Source organism: Seriola lalandi, unplaced genomic scaffold (assembly GCF_002814215.2).
Source record: "Seriola lalandi dorsalis isolate HSWRI2012SDOR001 ecotype SW California unplaced genomic scaffold, Sedor1 jcf7180002054901, whole genome shotgun sequence".
Classification (NCBI taxonomy): Eukaryota; Metazoa; Chordata; class Actinopteri; order Carangiformes; family Carangidae; genus Seriola; species Seriola lalandi.
Window position 1 is genome coordinate 7,406,981 of NW_019525453.1, and position 18,394 is coordinate 7,425,374.

Below are 18,394 nucleotides of genomic sequence, written 5' to 3' on the forward strand. Positions count from 1 at the left end.
CTGGGAACCAACTTGCCAGCTGTTAAGCACAGGGGTGGATATATTCTGCTTCAGGGTTGAGTGGCGGCCAGAAGAATGGATTTTACTAAACATCAGCCCATTCTGAATGTAGATGTTCTGCAGTCAGTCAAGAAAGTGAGTCAAAAGAAGCTCCAGAGCAGAAAAAAACCCACCATGAACCACCTCAAGAAACACAAGCTGAAGCTTTCTGTGGGTAAACATGATGTTTGCTGCAGAGGTTGTATTTACCTCTTTTCACTTAAAAAAAAAAATTAATCAACAATACTATTAAACTGTAAATATTTCACGTGTTGTTTGTGAGTCTTACCATGGTCTTCCCACACTGGAAGCTGATGCTGGATTGTATGCTGTTGTTGCTTTCTGGACATTTTTCTGTGCTGTTGTAATCCAGCACTGTGCCAGAGAGCCTCTGCAGGGACAGCTCACCTGTACATCCAAGACAGAGAAACACAGAGTCAGTTACAGACAGTTAAATCCTTTTCAAAGCCTTTAGCTTCTCTCGTAGATATGTACAACTAAACAAAAATGTTTATGTTTTGTGACTGTGGACAGTAACGATTAGAACTCATTACACAAATGTTGAATTTAATAAAGATGTAGAGATCTCGGTGCATGTAAAAAAGTATATCTGATAAATGACGCATCAAAAATGTAAGATATATAAATAAATATAGTGAAGGTCTGTCAGACAATCCAACACAAACACAGCCAGTCTCTCACTCTCAGACTGGATGCCCCTGTTTGTTGCTGAAGCAGACAGTCTGGCAGAATAATAGCTCAACCTCTACTGACCCACTGCCCTGTAAACGCACAAACACACAAGATAAACCTCTGCACCGTAATATCCTGACCCTGCAGTCAGCACAGTCTTCATTCATCATCATCATCATCATCATCATCATCATCATCATCATCATCATCATCAGACACAGACAGCAGTGGGAAAACATCCTGCGTGAAGCCTCCGACTTGATTTAAGACTCAGGCAGTTAAATAAACTCGCAGTAGGTCGGCCAGATGAGACACTGTGAGAGTAACTCATGTCTGTGAGGCTGTTGTCAAATGAAGCTGGAAAAATGTTTGCTCGTGCAATAAACAGGAAACAAAACAAACTGCCATTAGATCCTCAGCTTTGTTTACTGAAGTGTTTGTAGATTTTCAACCCCAATCAAATGTATAAAAATGCTTTATGTGTGGTGAGGTAATACGTAACAGTGACGGTTGTAGGATAAGGAAGATAAACTACAGTTACTGCCTTGCAGTTATTTGCCACCACCAACAGTCAAGTTGCAGTTTCCATCTTCATCTGTCCAGACTCGCATAATAAAGTGAAGACTTTGAAGGAATAAGATAAAAAGGTATTAAGTGTATTTTATCATAATTAAAGTATGAATTCGAGTTATGACCAAAGACACGTTTTGTGAGGTCACAGTGACGTTGACCTTTGACCATCAAGTTCTAATCAGTTCATCCATCATCACCGAGTCCAAGTGAAAGTTTGTGTCAAATTTGAAGAAAACTCCCTCAAGGCGTCCTTGATGGACAGACGGATGGATGGATGGATGGATGGACACCCTGAAAACATAACGCCTCCTGTATATTAAAAGCAAATAAAACTATCTATATACATATACACATATATTTGACAAATAAAGATTTGCTCATTTCTATATTTTGCCTATGATACGTGGAGTTGTGCAGTCACCTATTAACTGGTCATTTGGATCATTTTTGGTTTAATTTGTGGTAAAATTGTTTCTCAGTCTCAGTTTAAAGACAGGATTTATTTGTAGTAACAGACCAAGTGCTTTTCAAATCATCCAAGGTACACGAGCAGTTAAAGTTACTGGTAGATTTCTGTGACATTCAGTGCACTTCTGTGACCTGGAGAGATTCTGAGTGGAAAAGTCTAATTTTTATGATAAATCCTGAGCAGAAATCCAAATTTACTGGGACATCTAATCTAATCTGTCTCTGGAGCAAAGTGATATCTACTTCCTGAAGATCTTTATGGCTCTTAATCAAATGATGGCTTCAGTTCACTACATAAAAGCTTCTTTTATGAAAGGCAATGGCACTTTCATCCCTTTGTAATAAACTGTATTTATGTATCTGTCTTTAATAGGTGACCTTATTCTGGTCCTTATGCTTTTGTTTTGTTTGCATTTTAGTTTCTCTTTTAAATTTCAAATATTAGACAGATATGAACATAACAGTTATTGCCATACAGGCAGTTTCAGAGAAACTCTAGACATGTTATTGTGAGTGTGTGCCCTCTGCTCCCTCTGATATGGCAGGACTCCTATCACAAGGCGACCATAAAGGAATGTTACTCAACAACACAGTGACCTACTAACACCAAATACACAACTGCTGCTGGCTGGGCTGTTTGTATCTGAACACTGTTCATGTGAAGCACAGCTCATGTTCCAGCCTGTTGCGCTGCTTCAACTATAGGTCCAGTAATATTAGCACAGCTATTATGAAGACACTGCGAACACAGACAGGGAGCGAAGAAGCAGATCATGCAGCCTGCTGAAATGTCTCTGGACATTTTAGAGCTGAAAAGATTACATGATTAACTGATTATCTGCAAAAATGAAGACTGATTATTACTCAAATATAAGAATTAATTGTTGTTTTTTTGTTTGTTTTTCTTCATTTATAACTGTAAACCACATATGGAAGATTTATTCAGATCCTGTGTTCAGAACTTTAAAATAAAAAGGACCACTAACATGCATTTAAACTTATCCAAAACTTTGCTTAAACCCTGCCCACCCATGCTCAGTGGCTGGGGGACACTATGTCCTGTCTAAGCCTTGAAAAGATCCACTATTCAGTCTATGACTCAACAAAAAGTTCCTTAAGATAGGGGGACCTTTCCTAGAGTACTTTCAAAATCTTCACTCAAATTAAGGACAGATTTCCCCCTTTTTAATTTATATATATTTGTTGTTGAGATGACTTTTGTCAGTAATACAGATAATAGAAGTTTATCCATTTTTAAACCCCTCCTTTGTTATTGATTTATTTCTTCTTTCTTCCTCCTCTAAATGTAAAACCAGACTTCCAGCTCCTCCCTGTAAAACTCCAGAGGAGAAATACCTTTTTATATGGTATATAAATGCTATATAGCTGTTTAATGGGCTTGGGCTGCAAGGGTTGAAGGGGTTAAGGTTGCCTGTTCTGCTTCTTTTAATATGGACATGTGCTGTAGAGTTGACATATATATGTTATATCTTACAAATTGTATATTTTGTTAATGTAATGCTACACTGATGCACCCATTGTATACTATACGAATATGCATTCTGTCCATTTGTTGAAAATCTAATAAAAAGATCTTTGGGAAACAAAAAAAAAAACTTTGCTTAAATAAAAGTACCACTAACACATTTAAATCTGCATTAACTGACTCTTTAAACACAAGTTGTGAACACAACACTGACACAGGTATCATTAGTTTTTGAGCTGATATGGTGAACTTGTTGGCAAACAGTTGCTGATTTGCTCATCCAGCATTTACAGAGCAGCATCATCATTTATCTGGAGTCTGTGTTTCAGTCCAGCTGGTGAATCCGAGTCCAACATTCACTCTTCTTGTAGCTCAGCTTTGGGTCTCTGCCAACTCCCGAGGGAAAAACCTGGCTCTTTAGCTGCTAAATGCTCCACTTTCTTCACCAGCTGGTCTCTGGCTGCGTCTGCCCACTGTTTGATGCTGAGCAGGTGGGGCTCAGTGGGTTTTTAGAGTTCCTTCACTGAGAGCTGCTGCTGAAAACGACACTGTGAGAGTGAACCATAACAGTGAAGTCGTGGGCTGAATAGCTGAAGCCATGAGAAGAAGATTGATGATGATGTTTTCCCTTTTTTTAGTACATTGATTATCTTTAGGATCATCTCTTTTGAATTGATGGTCACACAAGAAAAGCAATTTGTAGATATCACCTTGGGAAATTTAATCAATGATTGATCTAAAAGGTAATCAGAAAACTAATAAATAATACAAAATAACTGGTAGTTGTGGCCTAATATCAATACTTTTTATGACAATATGGGAGCACATGCAATCCACTGTATATCACATGAATCCAAGCCACTGATCCACCTGCTGTTAACATAGTTGCAGATACCGCACACCCACTACACTCAGAGTTTGAACTGCTCCTCTCTGGCTGTTGAATGAGGGCCCCAACATTTACAAGAAGTCTTTCATTCCCTATGCCGTACAGGCATTGAACACAAAATGACTACTTCAGGGAACACTTGATATTTTATAAGATTTGCTTTCTGGTATTTATATAACCTATCTGTTGCTACCTGCTCATTTGCACTATTGTATGCACTATTATGGTTTCTGAACACAGCCAATCAGAGAGCATGAATGAAGCCTTAAACAAGCAGCACACACAGAGAGAGAGAGAGAGAGAGAGAGAGAGAGAGAGAGAGAGAGAGAGAGAGAGAGAGAGAGAGAGATTTGTGTCTGTTTGTCTTTGTGAACTTTTATGCTCCATGATGTGTTCCTGGGTCATGTGATAAGTCAGCAAGTCTTATTAAACTCCAAATCATCAGACCACACCTCTCTTTGTTTGCCATCTCTTGCTTCTTTCACTTTCCATCTGTGATCTTCACTCTTGGAAATAACTCAAATCTAATGAGAAAAACCCCCCAAAAAAACCAAAACAAAACAAAAAAAAGCTGGACATGTCTCCTACTGACAACATGAGTCGGCAGTATTCAGTCCAGAGCCTTCAGCGGGCGACACAGCTCTTTGTCGCAGTCAGAAATGTGAGTCAGATGACACCGCCTGGCTGAGAGCAACCAAACACCAATTTGTCACCAGGGGAAGGTCACGGCCTCACACTGCAGGACAAGTTGTTGTTGTTGTGAGGCGTGGAAGCAACTCTTTAGTGAGCTCACGGACAAAAATCAAAGACGGTGACGTAACTGAAAGTCAAAAACAGCTCCAAAATAGTGTCGGTGAGCCCGAGTCTAAATTGAAGTCACCGTCAGGTAAAATTAAATATAAAATGCATGTGACATATTACTTGTTTAGTGACAAGACGAGATGCAAAACATTAGCTGGCTCCAATTTCTTTTAATCACATTACATTGAATATCTGTAGAGTTTGGATATTGGTTGAACTAAACTAGACATTTGAAGACATCGCTCTGGACCGAAGGAATTCATATCAACCAGTTTCCCTATTTTCTGACATTTTAGAGATAAAAAAATGAATTGATCAATCGAGAAAATCAAGCTAGCTGCAGCCTGAGTGATTATAAAAACACCATTTCCATAACAAAAGCACAGGTTCTGACCACTGTGAAGGACAGATTCAGATTAAAAACCAAATGTAAGGGACATCCAGTAAAACAATAACTAGTTAGTGATATAAATAAGAACAAATGACTGTGTATCAGAATAAAGAAAAGATGTTTAACATTTATATCTACATGTTAACTCTAGTATTATAAAATATGTCAAAACATATCAGAAGTATGTTCATGAATGACAATGCAGCAGCTCAAAGGGTCCCCTGGATTAATTAGTGGTTTTCAAAACTGTGGGGCCCTCACCACAGAGGGGCCCGTTGCTTCTGGATGCTTATGAGCCAGTGTGGAGGGGAACTAAAAATGAATGAATCTGATTGATGTGGGAACAATAAACAGTACTTTCATACTAACAGGGCAAGTTAGCAACGCTCATTCTGACAGGAAACAACAAGCTGGGGAGACTTTTGATCATGTGATGCAAACTGCAACTAACAATTACTTCCATCATCAATTAACATGCAGATTATTTTCTTAATTAATCATTTAGTCTTTAAAATGTCAAGAAATAGTGAAAAAAAACACCCCATAACAAGCAAATCCTCACATTAGAGAAGCTAGAAACAGCAAATGTTTGACATTTTGTGCTTGAAAATTACTGAAATGACTGAATGATTGATTACCTTTTCTTTCTGGATCGACTAATTGCTGCAGCTCTAATTTGCACAAAAGGTAACTCATGTAAAGAATAAGAACATTTTTTATTTTTTTCAATTTCAAGTTTTTGATTTTAATGTTCTTTCACTAAAACAAAATTCAGCTTTACTTTCTTGGTCAATATAATAACTTCTATAGCTGCAACCAACTATTTTCATCATTGAGTCATCTATATTCAGTTTAAACTGGTTTCCAGGAGCAGAGTTGTTTTTCAGCCTCCAAATATGAAGCATGACTGAGAAGGTCTGAGAGCTGCTTTAGATTCAGCTTAATCAATTAAGGCTGCTGTATTAATCAGAGATCAGGGCTGTCTCTGTTCACTGAGGGTCCGGTCTGATAAGTGACACATAACTTTAACACAAGAGCTACAAGTTAACCACAAATTAACAGAAAGATGGTGTTTGGCTAATAATCAACATTAGAACGACTCTCCCAGATCCTTTTTTATTACAGTTTTTATTAATTCATCTAAAAATATATATATATGCAGCACATGAGCTGGTTAAAGGTCTAACTGGTTGAACTGCAGAAAGAAGATTTTGCTGGTATCAAAGAGCCCCTCTAGGACACAGATGTGGATCTTGCTCACACACACACACACACACACACACACACACACACACACACACACACACACACACACACACACACACACACACACACACACAAGCACATTCAGCCTCATCAGCACAGAGATCAGATTCAGCCTCATCAGCACAGAGATCAGATCTGCTAATGTTCCAATAAAGCTCTGAGAGATGGATCCATGCAGCTGCACTTCTCTCGACATTTAATAAACCCCTCACTGGTCATGTCATGAGTTCTGTATATGAGATGTAGCAACAATAACTCCCCTCACAACACTTCAGTCGCTGTTTATGACCTGACATAAACTCATCCACTGTTTAAACCATGTGTAAATTCCATTGATTTATTAGTTTCTGTAAATATAATTAACATCTATTCTTATATTGATTGTTTTGCAGTTTCCATCAGAGCAGGATATTCATCAGGTCTCATATACAGTGAGAGATTAGGCACTAGATGAGGTTCTATGACAACAGCAACTTCAGCTCCAGCAATTAGTCAATTCACTGATTGGCCAATTGACAGAAAATGAATCTGCAAATATTTTGATATATCTATCTATCTATCTATCTATCTATCTATCTATCTATCTATCTATCTATACAGTAGAGATGCAGAGGCAGTAGTGCATCTTATATGTCAAAATTATCTAAAAAAAATATATCTAAAAAAAAAAGTTGTTCAAAATCTCCAGATATTTAAATCAGTAATCAAAAAGACTCTACACACTGTTTCTATTGTTTTCCCTTCACAGCCACTGATGTGCAGACACACTTTAACCACCACACTCCACTTCAGGTCTTAGAAAGAGGAGAAAAAGAAATCAAACTACAGCATTTCACAGTTCAAATGTTCTTGACCACAGTCCTGCTCCCAGTTAATTCACAGCTAATTTCATACCCACAAAATGACCACAGTGCAGCTATATAAACACACCAGCTGCTAGGAATTAGATTTTTTCAAGCAGTGTCACTAAAGAGCCACTAAATGTTCTGCTGTGTGGCTGTCATGTGACACAAGGGACGCATCGGACTCAGATAGTGCCAACTGTGCATCAGCTCATGGTCAGACTGTGACAGTAAACTCCAACATGCTGGATTCTGGCCGACTCCTGCTGTAAACACACTGCTGCTCCCCAGCAAAGCAAATTCAATTATCCTGCACAACGCTGTCGGACACAAGGCGACAACAGGAATCTATTCTATTTGTTTTTATGACATTGAGCCTGTCTCCTGCCGGGGACAAAGGTGACGATTGCTAAACCACATTTTGAGCTGAAATTTGCAACTTCACACAGGTTGTGGCCCTGAGGAGCTACAAGCCAGAACGAATGATGTCCAAAGTACAGCAAAGAAGACATTACAGTACCTTGATTTATAAGCGAACTTTACACAGGTGACTGAGGGCCACAGCCAATGCCAAAACAACAACAGGTGAGCCATCCTCTCGTTACGACTCCCACATAAAGCTGAGCAGACACTTTGTGATTTTACTGAACCTGTAAATTGTGTAACTTTCACTGCACACGTTGGAATGAGCACCTGTGAAACCTATTCTCACATTGCACAGGTCAATCAGCCAAACACGACGAGGAGCTCACACTGATCATAAGCACGGAGCCCCCTGTCGTTTATGTCCAGTGACAATGCCAATAAAGTTTATTCAAACAACACGACTGCATCCTCAGTGTTGAGCGAGAGAGAGAGAGAGAGAGAGAGAACGGCACAATCACTTTCTGTTCATAGTAGAACTGCACAAAGTAAGAAGAAAACAGGTGCAGACACTGCGGGAATGTGGTGGCAATGTGGTCTACATCTTCTCCGGGGACATTCAAAGCATCATCACACAGGTCTCAAGTTGTGACCCCGCCCCCCTTCAACCTGTACATTAAACAACAACCAGTCTGGTAGATTCTGTCTGGGGCGAGTGATTTGGGGCTGCCTGGCTTAACCCTCACGTCCAAACTAAAGGGAAATGAATCATCTCTGCCATTTAACTCTTGGCCAATCACAGGTATTCTATCACATTCTTCACTGTGACAGAAGACAACCGGCTGAAAACAGGTTCTCTGACACCCTCCAAACCACAGAAACTGCACTTAAACACTCCTTTACATCTGCAGCTCTCTACAGGAACAAAGTCTCTGACCACAGTGACATTTGAAAAAATGACACAACAGGCCTTAAAATGTCACCAGGTCCATTAAACTATTAGAAAAGCTGCATTTGAACACACAGTCATCGTTCATGCTGAAGAGAACCTGTCAAAACCATGATCAAACTTTCCTAAACAATCATGTTTTCTCCTCTTAGCTTCTTTCCTGTTTAGTGTTTTATCTCTCCAGCAGAGTGACATGAAGCCATGACACCTGGCTGATAAAAGCTTTTGATGCAACTGCAAAACTTTTACTGTGTCCCAGTGTGCACCGGTACTTACCAACAGACTGTTTGGTGTTGGTTTTGAGGCTGCTAGCGCAGACGGCGGTGCCGGGGCCGCAGCTGGTTGACGGTGAAGATTCGCAGAGCTTCAACGTGTAGCTCACATTGTTATCCCGGTCCACAGCTTCCCATTTATAACTGCAACGCAAGAAATAAAAGACATGAAGGACACAGGACAGACTTGGTGCAGAGACTTTTCCATATTGATTGATTTACTGATCCACAGAACAAAATTTTCCTGACATTAGAAGATAAATTAAAATTGGCTTGCAGAGCTGAAACAATAGTTAATCGACAGAAAAATGAACTATTTTAGTAAAGAAATGTTTGAGTGACTTATTGTCGCAAGCAAAAATGACAAAAATGACCTAGTTCCAACTTCTCATACGTGAGGATTTGCTGCTTGTTTTGTCTCATGGTAATAAACTGACTATACTGACGTTTCAGAGTGTTGGTCAGACAAAAACACAGGCAAATTTTCAACCTTAGGAAAGTTGTGATGGGTATTTTTCATTACTTTGAAAATTTATAGATTAAGCAATTGAATCATCTGATTTACGGCTGCATTAATTAGTCGATAAATCGATAAACTGATCGACATAACAACAGACACACTGCACAATGCAAAGATAGAGGGAAGAAGGGATTCCAGTGAATATGAGCAAAAACTGGATGCATTTGTCCTGCAGTCAGTCAAGAAGCGAAAAGAAGCTTGTTTCTAAAACAAGACATTGATCTGACACAGACCTCAAAGTCCACCATGAAGCACTTCAAGAAAAAAAAGCTGGAGCTTTCTGAACGGCTCCCACAGTCCTCTGACCTGAACATCATTGAAAATGGGCGGATCTTAAACACACCGTGTGAGCCAGACAGCCTAAAAATATCTCAGCACTTGGAGCGACCTGCAAGGAGAGCGTCTCTTTTCTGTTTTTTAAGCTCATGGAATAAAAACTAACAGCGCATTAACATTTGAGGCCCATTCTTTTTAAATGTCTGTATGCTGCAGGGGTTGCATTGAATTATTTTCACTACAAAAATCATCAAAATATGTAATCTGCCCAGGGCTGCACAAACTTTTGCACACAACTCTAGTAAATGATAAATAAAAGTAAATGATCTGAATGACACTTCATCTACTGCTGCCTATATCCCATTTGCAAATAAACCTGACAAAAGTTTCTGGCGAACTATCTCTGTTTATAAACAGCCTACTTACATGAACATTGTTATGGAAATGCAACAGGCTTGATATTTCAGCCCGACCTACCTGTTATCTTTTCACCCTTATTGCTGTGTCAATATTTGAGCAACAGGAGGACAACACTGTATTTAACCGACAGTTTGCAGTATAATGTTACCTCTGATCAGTGGTGGAAGAACTAGTCAGATCCTTTTCTAAAGTAAAACCACTAAGACCACTCTGTACAAGTCCCCCATTACATGTAAAAGTCCTGCATCAAAAGTTGAAAATGTATCTTAATTAAGAGCATGTATAAAAATTAGTACTCAATGCAGAAAAAATGGTCCCTGTGATTGTTATACTGTTCAGATCTAGTAATATAACAGTATAACAGTCACAGGGGAGGTAATAATTAGATTATTATTACTTATGTATTAATGCACATCTTCTTTACAATAACAGTTGGTTGAAGTGGAGCTATCTTTTTTTTTTTTTTTTAACTATGTAGGGCTGCAACCAATTGTTATTTCCTTTAAGGTTTATCTCCTTGCTGGATTAATTGATAGATTGTTTGGTTTGTAAAGATTCAAAGTGACACCTTCACAATGCTTGTTTTGTCCAACAAATAGTCCAAACCTCACAATTATTAAAACTAAACTGAAGTCAGAATAATTCAAAAGGAAAAGCAGAAAATCGTCACATTTGAAAAGCTGGAAATATGAAATGTTTATTATATTTACATGTTTAAAATTACGTGGTTTTCTTATTGATAATCTAATTCTGCTTGTAAACACTGGTGGGTAGTTTAATAATGGATTATGTTTTACAAGCTCTTCATACTGTATGTTCAGTATACAAACATATTGATAAGTAAAGTAAACGGTAACTAAAACTGCCAAATAAATGTAGTGAAATACAAAGTACAATATTTCGCTATGAAATATAGAAGTGAAAGTATCATAAAATGGAAATACTCAAGTACAAGTACCTCAAATTTATATTCAAACGCAGCACTTGAGTGAATGTTTTCTTATGTAAAAGCTGCCATGCCAGACTCTCTTTCTAAAACATGTGATTTACTGTGTTAACAGTTAGCGTTAGCTGTTACATGACAGTTGCATGATGTAGCGTTAGCAGTTAGCTAGGCTACACTTTAGCTTGACAAAAACAAGAGATAACCGTTAACTCGTTTAGCCTGAGATAATTTTCACAGAGTTCCAGAGAGTCATTTCAACTGTGGGCCGACTAAAACTTATCAAGCAGCTCGGTTTTTCAGACAAGAAAACTGTTTTCATCGATATATTAGCTCTCTTGCATCGTTGATACAGGTAATTTAACGTTAGCAAGCCTGGCAAACCAAATGTAAAAGTTGATATTGTAACTGAAACGAAGAGCCAATTGATTGTTAATAAGGTAAATTTAACAGGAAATCTTGTAATGTTTCATTTCATCCTTGTTATGAGTCACGGAGTGTCCGACAACAGGCAAATAAATCATCCACTGACTTATCTATGAATCAAGTTAGAATTAGCTTTATTAAGGATTGGGAAGAATTGCTGTAATGTTGTTATTTGTTGTGTTCGTAGCTGCAGTGTTTGCTCCGGAGGTGTGTTAGTTACCTGCAGAGGTCCTGGTACCACAGGCTGCTGCTGTCCTCCTCTGCTCCGGACCGGACTAGCAAACATCCAAGACTCGCCACGAACCAAAGGCCCAGCTTCAGAGACGCACAACGGCTGGATTTATACCGAAACAACATGTTCACTGCAGTGGATAATGTCTGAGGAGCCCGACTAAGACGACATGATACAGCAGAGTCTGTCTGCTCCGGACCAAATCAGTAGGAAGTGACTGCACCACATGACAGGACATCACATGATAGTGACTGATGCTGTGTTCAGGGCCTGTGGGAAAATTGTAATGTAACAGCTACGACGCAAGACACTTTTATTTGTCATTGTAGGCACATAACGAAATTATGTTTGGTAACTCAGAAATAGACAACAAGATAAATATGAAAAGGTAGCGTCTTCTATCTATATAAAGGCACTTGAGTGAGGCAATAAACCATAAATTAGATAAGTTGTTATTGCAACACCAAGGTGCATCAAGGTATAAAGTAGTGCAGCATGCACTGCTCAGGTTTAAGGAAAAAGTTCCCACAACCTTCTGTGCTGTTTTACCACCCAGACCAAATCCTTCCGGTCCTTGGCAGAGTACAGGAAATAGCCTCAAACAGGGTTTCCTCAGTTCACCACATTAATTTTAAGTCATTTTTAAAACAACATAGAGTCTGCCTGTCTGTCTGTCTTAGGCCCCAATTTGATCAACAAAACTGGTTTTGTTTGCTGTAATCGCCTTCTCACCATTAAACAATCCTTTCCTAATGCATTTTTATGTAACTGATGTTTTCCCTAAACACTGTGTCCTAAATGAGCCGCAGTGGAAGGATAGTTGTAATAGACTTCAACTGTGCAGACATGCGCTTGATTTGTCTAATTTGAATGGCTGAGGCCTCATATCAGCTTTAGATATACTTGTGATTACATTTGTCACAGAATGAGGATTTTGTCCCCCATCTCTTACATTTAAAGCTACGGGATTGAACAGATGACAAAAACCTGGGTTTTGGTACTAAGTGATGTGGATTTCCCCTATTTTGTGACTCTTTAGAGACCAATACAATTAATTGAGAATATAATTGTCAGTTGCAGTAACTGACTCATCACAGAGAGTATTATTCAGCCAATGAAAAAAGCTGTAAGCTGCATAAGTAAGCCTGATAATGGTTAAACCTTGGGTTTGGTGGCTACACATATTTAGGGGGAAAGCCTGTGTTAAACTGACCTCTGTAAAGTTTGCACTCTAGAGTCCATCACTTGGACACAATATATAAACTGTAAAATATGATTGTATCTAGAAAACCACATAAAAGTTTAGTGTACTGTGTAGTATGCACTGCCTCTGATTGCCTGAATGTAGCACCATTAATAACAATAAACACATGTCATTCATCAACATCCTGGTGCTATAAGACCAGAACAACTCACTGATTAAAAGAATAGACATAGTGCATTTCTAGTTACATGCATATTATACTGCTGCATGTTCAAGGACACCTGAACGCAGCATTCTTTATGGCACATAGCTAGATAGTCGAGATTGACTTTGAGCCCTGAGTTATGTCTTGCAGAGCGATCCTGTTCTAATCCTGCGTCATTCACCACTAAACCCTCAGCTCATATTCCTCTGACCGCAGCCATCACCAACATTTACTGCTGGAGTTTGTTGAGAGTCAGTCCTCCGCCTGGGAGAAAGCTGCAGTCGTGCCTGAAAGTTCAAGCTCAGGGTAACAAACCAACACAGTTTGATTGAGAGCCTTCAGTTGTTCAGGGTGTCGTATTGGGCCCTCTAGTGGTCATGCTGGGAGCCATAAAAACCCTCATTCATCACTTTGTGAAAGAAAAGCAGTCTGCCTATTCATTGACGACCAGCTGTCTAAACAATGTTCAATTTCTTTTTTCCCCCTGTTATATTCTCAGCTGCTGAAAAATCCTGTATTCTGTATTTATTCAGAAATCTGAACATGTTTGCTCCTCCAGCTCACTTCTTCTTTGCATTCGTTCATTTCCAACATTCATACTTGAAAAGCTCCTCAAGAGCTCATTATTTATTGGGCATTTTTGCTTTTATTTGACAGTGGACATTTTAGCTATGAGAGGAAATGTTGTGATTACACTGTGAGAGTCTTAAATCATAGGCCTACTAGAGCACCTCCGCTCCTCATCCCCCCTCCAGAGTAATTCTTGAGCACTATTTTCTAAATGTCTGTAAATACCAGGATCTCAATGCAGCGACGGCAAAAAGTATTAAACTCTCTGAATATGTGAGACACTTTTAAGGCACAAAAACCAAACTGGGCTCAAGACTTGACTTAGAAATATTTCTAAGATTCTAAACCTTTGCTGAAAGGATGTAATCATACATTTGTATAGTTGCCAACATAAACATGGAGAGAAAAAACTAGTAGCAAACAACAATTCACTATGAATGGCTATTATATGCACCCGGTGATCTCTGGGGGGCCCGAGGGCAAAGAATCCCATTGAAGAACTACCCCCACATGCAGACTATTGGCAGATATTACAATTTACAGATGTCCCCTAAATGTCTCACATGCAAATTATCAGACTACAGATGCTAGCTGCAGCTCATCATCATACAGCAAGTGTGTTTATGGGAGGTTTATGGGGGTTTATAGTTGTCAATCGAAAATGTGCCAATATGAGGGCCTATCATGGGCCCCCTTTGTCCTTAGGGGGCCCCAAACATTTGCCTGATTTGCCTCTCCAGGTGATGCATCTCTGTATGCACCGTCAGTACTGCAACTTTTAAAAACTCTTCAGTGTCCACAGAATAACCCACCACTAAGAAATCTACAGCACCCTCTGCAGTTCAGACTGAAGCTGAAAGGTCATAATTAGTGTGAATGACTCACACCTGTTAATAAAAAAGCCTCTTGGTAACTGTTTTTTGTCAGAAAGCCAACAGAGGTCTTCTCTTTCTCTGAGCCTGTGCTGGGTTTCACTATGTGGCTTCTGGTCTTCATCTGCGTGTCGACAGGTACAGACTGAAGGATTCAAACAGCATATCCTGCTACATAATGATTTCTTTTATTTACAATGATCATTCTCTCTTTGTTTTCATTTAGCTGGTGGCGTCCCTGTAAATATATCCCACAATGCTGCAACTACTCCTGCTACAGGTTGGTGCCCTTTGGACTTTTAGATTAGCTCCAACATAAAGACTAATTTATGATGTACGCCATAATTTCCACAGGTAATGTTACTGTGACGCCCATGTTTGATGTGCCGCGGCCGGCCTCTACTGAATCTCTGAAAGGTACAAACTCAATTTTCATAAATATGAAATTACAGTTATAATCCAACTTTGACTGATTCTTATTGTCTTTGTCAGTTGGTGCGATTCCTTTAAATGACACCCACAATGTGACGAGTGATGCACCAGGTTGGTTGTCATTGGGTTTTAAAACTTTTTGAGATTTTAATGAAATGATCTAATTTAATGTTTACATTTCTGCAGGTGGGAATATTTCCAGCTTGCTTGAGCCACCACAAAGAAACAGTGCAGAAACCTTAGAGGGTAAAATTTTAAATGTTCCGCATAAAGGAAAAAAATAATCATTTTCATAAATGCAATGTACACTGAGTGTTTTTATCCTACACTCTGACTCTTGCAGAGCTTCAGGAGGACATGATTGTCCAAGAGGGAGACATTTTGATTCCGGTAAGAGGGAGAACATTGTGTCCACATGGCTGAAAGAAAGATGTAGTTTCATCAGGGAATTTTTAGACCAGAGGAAGTAAGAAATATCTCTGATAAAAGGGGAAACACAGATGACATACACTGTAATATAATGTGACCTGAATTTTGGACGAAACTGAAAACGACAGGGAGTGTTGAAGCTGAACTTGTCAGACGACTTCTGTAAGTCTTGCTGGAGTCTTAGTGTTTAGTTCAGTGGTAATGATCCTGAATGTCTGTGTCTAACCTTTACAGGAGGACAGGAATGCTGTGGAGACTCTGTGGCTGGACGCCATCGTACCTTTCACCATCGGTGATGACGTGGGTGGGTTGCCGTGGTTCTAACTCTAATAATGTGAGACCAGTGCTGTGAAGATGGTAAAACAGTTTTCTATGTTTTCATTCTAACAGCTGATCGAGAGTCAAACATCTACACCGCCTTCAAAATGATATCTGACTTCACGTGTATTCGCTTCCAAAGACGCACCACAGAGCTGAGCTACCTGAAGTTCCTCAACGGCAAAGGGTGAGGAATATGTCCCGGGATATTTCAGTTAAAGGGTCAGTTCATTCAAAAGACAAAACTCTACAAAACTGTCACTTTGTTTTTACTTTATTATTTGAATTGTTGAATAAAAGCAGAGGTATGGGCACTCGGAACTATAAGCTATTCCAATGTGTTGGAGGAGAACTGAATTATTTGTTGTTGACAGCATTAAAAATGTAGTGCAGTGTCAGTGTTGCGCTATAGTTGCTTTATAGGGACTATTTCTTTAGCAGAAAGTAGTTCCACTCAGAACTGCTGATGGTGTGTTTATTGAAAAGATGTAGAATTTTTCAAATGTAATTTTTTTTTAGTCACCTCCATTATGTTGGAGGAGGAGGCAGAAATCTCAAAGACATAGATACTTTATTTAGCCCCTAGGGGAAATTCAACACCTGCCAAAACAAATGAATTAAAACTATAACTGCATGTCTTGACACCACTGGAGGTTTGTTTTTTGTTTTTTAACTTTCCAGCTGTGCGTCCTCCGTCGGCTGTCGAGGAGGACCCCAGGCAGTGTATTACGCTCGGTCATGTAGTGTGGGGAACCTTTGCCACGAGATCGTCCATGCACTGGGATTGCATCATGAGCACACCCGCAAGGACCGGGATCAGTACATCACTGTGCAGTGGCAAAGCATCATGCCAGGTGAACACGGCACTTTTTTAAAAATCTTAATTCTCTATATGAAAAACACTAGCTGTGTCCAAACTATTGCATTCTGCCAATGTACAACTCCATGCATCTGTTTTTGGGGGCAGAAAAACTTCGGCAGCCGCAGCTGTGGAATTATTCAAACTCGCTTCTTTGCAATATATTAAAACTAGAAACATAAAAAGGTGCTTTAGATTTAGAGTATTAGCATAATCTGTCTTCATTGTCCTTTTACAGATCTTTATTCTGTTGTAAATGGGCTCAGCAGGTGGTCACCTGATCAGCTGATCCACCTTCGACCAAAGACAAATAGTGTGCCACTATGTTAAAGATCAAAGGTTAAAAACAAAAGGACACACAACAAAGGATGAAACATAAAAAGGAAAATGGTTAACTTCATCTAGATAACAACAGGAGAAGCATGTGATCAGGGTGAGAGGTTCAAAGATGCGGAGTTTAGGCAGCTGAGGTGAAACTGGAACTTCAGATGTAAGAAAATCTCATTGACCTTTGTAGAAATTCTAATAACTAAAACTGCAGCCTACTTTATATATTTTGATTTATAATTTGAATAATATTGGGGAAACACCATTTCCCATAAGTTCTAGGTGAGTGAGTCGAGGGGTTAGTTAGTTCAGACGTGTCTGTAATAACAGCAGGACACACTTTTGAAGCGGGAGCCGGTAAGGTTAATGGATATGGATGAAACCAAGTTGCCATGACGTAAGAACCCATGCTGCAACACTTGTGAATTCTGGGAGCTGTAGTTTCATTTTCTAGTCATAAATTAATTGTTGTTTAACTTTGATAAAATGCTGCTGTAGTGGATGTGGATTTAGAGATTGCATAGAGTTACAAAAGGTAGATGGATGACAGAAGCTCGCCCGGACAGGAAGTCTCCTTTTTAAATGACAACATTGAACCCACATGGAATTCTGTGGTAATAGTATATAATATGGCACATTTGGACACAGCTACTGTATTTTCAACTTGTTGCTATGGCTTCAAAAGACCAAAGCCTAATAAATCATTCAGAACATTTCTGATTAAAGGGAGACAAAAGAACTTCAAGGTGAAACGTGGGAACACTCTGAACCTGCCGTATGACATTAACTCCATAATGCACTATGGGTCGTAAGTCCTAACCATCCTCATTTCTTCAGTAACGGCTTATCATTGCCAAGTGTAACAGCTGCAATCTACATTAAAACATATTTTGAATATTACTATTTTTTCTTTTTAATGTTACAATCTAATCATTTTGTCCTTACTGTAGCTTCATTTTATTTTTTCCAAAAATGGAAGTGACTGACTTGCATGTAAATGTTACTGTTGTTTTTTTTTTTTTTTTGTTGTTGCAGGTATTTCTTCAGTCTAAATGGAAGTCCGACGATGCTGCCCAAGCAGGGCGGAGCGCAGATGGGTCAGAGGACACATCTCAGCCAGCTGGACATACAGAGACTGAACAGGCTCTACCACTGTGGTAACAACCTGTAAACACACTGTTTTTCAATACACAGTGAAAGCATTTCCACAATGTTAAAACCATATTTCCTCTTTCAGATGAGCGGATGAGATCATTGTGAGCGGGCTTAGTGATGGTTTACCTGCATTTGCCATGAAATTTAATAAAAGTAAAAATAAAAACATGTTCT

The 18,394-nt window shown here is 39.1% G+C and overlaps 2 protein-coding genes and 1 long non-coding RNA gene across 4 annotated transcripts in view; 2 read left to right on the forward strand and 1 right to left on the reverse strand.

Moving 5' to 3' along the window:
• igf2r (insulin-like growth factor 2 receptor) overlaps window positions 1-12,044 on the reverse strand; it is a 48,983-nt gene extending 36,939 nt beyond the window's left edge. The window contains exons 1-3 of the mRNA XM_023430081.2: window positions 11,838-12,044; window positions 9,037-9,176; window positions 329-447 (exon numbers count right to left, since the gene is read on the reverse strand). Of these exons, the coding sequence (XP_023285849.1) occupies window positions 329-447; window positions 9,037-9,176; window positions 11,838-11,974 (396 nt within the window). The 5' untranslated portion in view covers window positions 11,975-12,044. The remainder of the gene's footprint in view (window positions 1-328; window positions 448-9,036; window positions 9,177-11,837) is intronic.
• Window positions 7,446-12,602, forward strand: LOC147817753 (uncharacterized). Its single transcript, XR_015438712.1, has 2 exons — window positions 7,446-8,033; window positions 11,805-12,602. It is a non-coding gene; the product is annotated as an uncharacterized LOC147817753 (long non-coding RNA).
• Window positions 12,603-14,343: 1,741 nt separating this feature from the next.
• Window positions 14,344-18,386, forward strand: LOC111672577 (hatching enzyme 1.2-like). Of its 2 annotated transcripts, XM_023430022.2 has the most exons (12): window positions 14,345-14,838; window positions 14,927-14,980; window positions 15,055-15,117; window positions 15,193-15,243; window positions 15,319-15,378; window positions 15,476-15,522; window positions 15,796-15,865; window positions 15,952-16,066; window positions 16,561-16,733; window positions 17,792-17,873; window positions 18,101-18,222; window positions 18,303-18,386. In XM_023430022.2, the coding sequence occupies exons 1-12, from the start codon at window positions 14,805-14,807 to the stop codon at window positions 18,323-18,325; spliced, it is 894 nt and encodes a 297-aa protein (XP_023285790.1). In that variant the 5' UTR covers window positions 14,345-14,804; the 3' UTR covers window positions 18,326-18,386. The 2 variants fall into 2 exon arrangements, with proteins under 2 accessions (XP_087025746.1, XP_023285790.1); XM_087169620.1 differs by lacking the exon at window positions 15,193-15,243 and having other exon boundaries at window positions 14,344-14,838.
• Window positions 18,387-18,394: the final 8 nt, after the last annotated feature.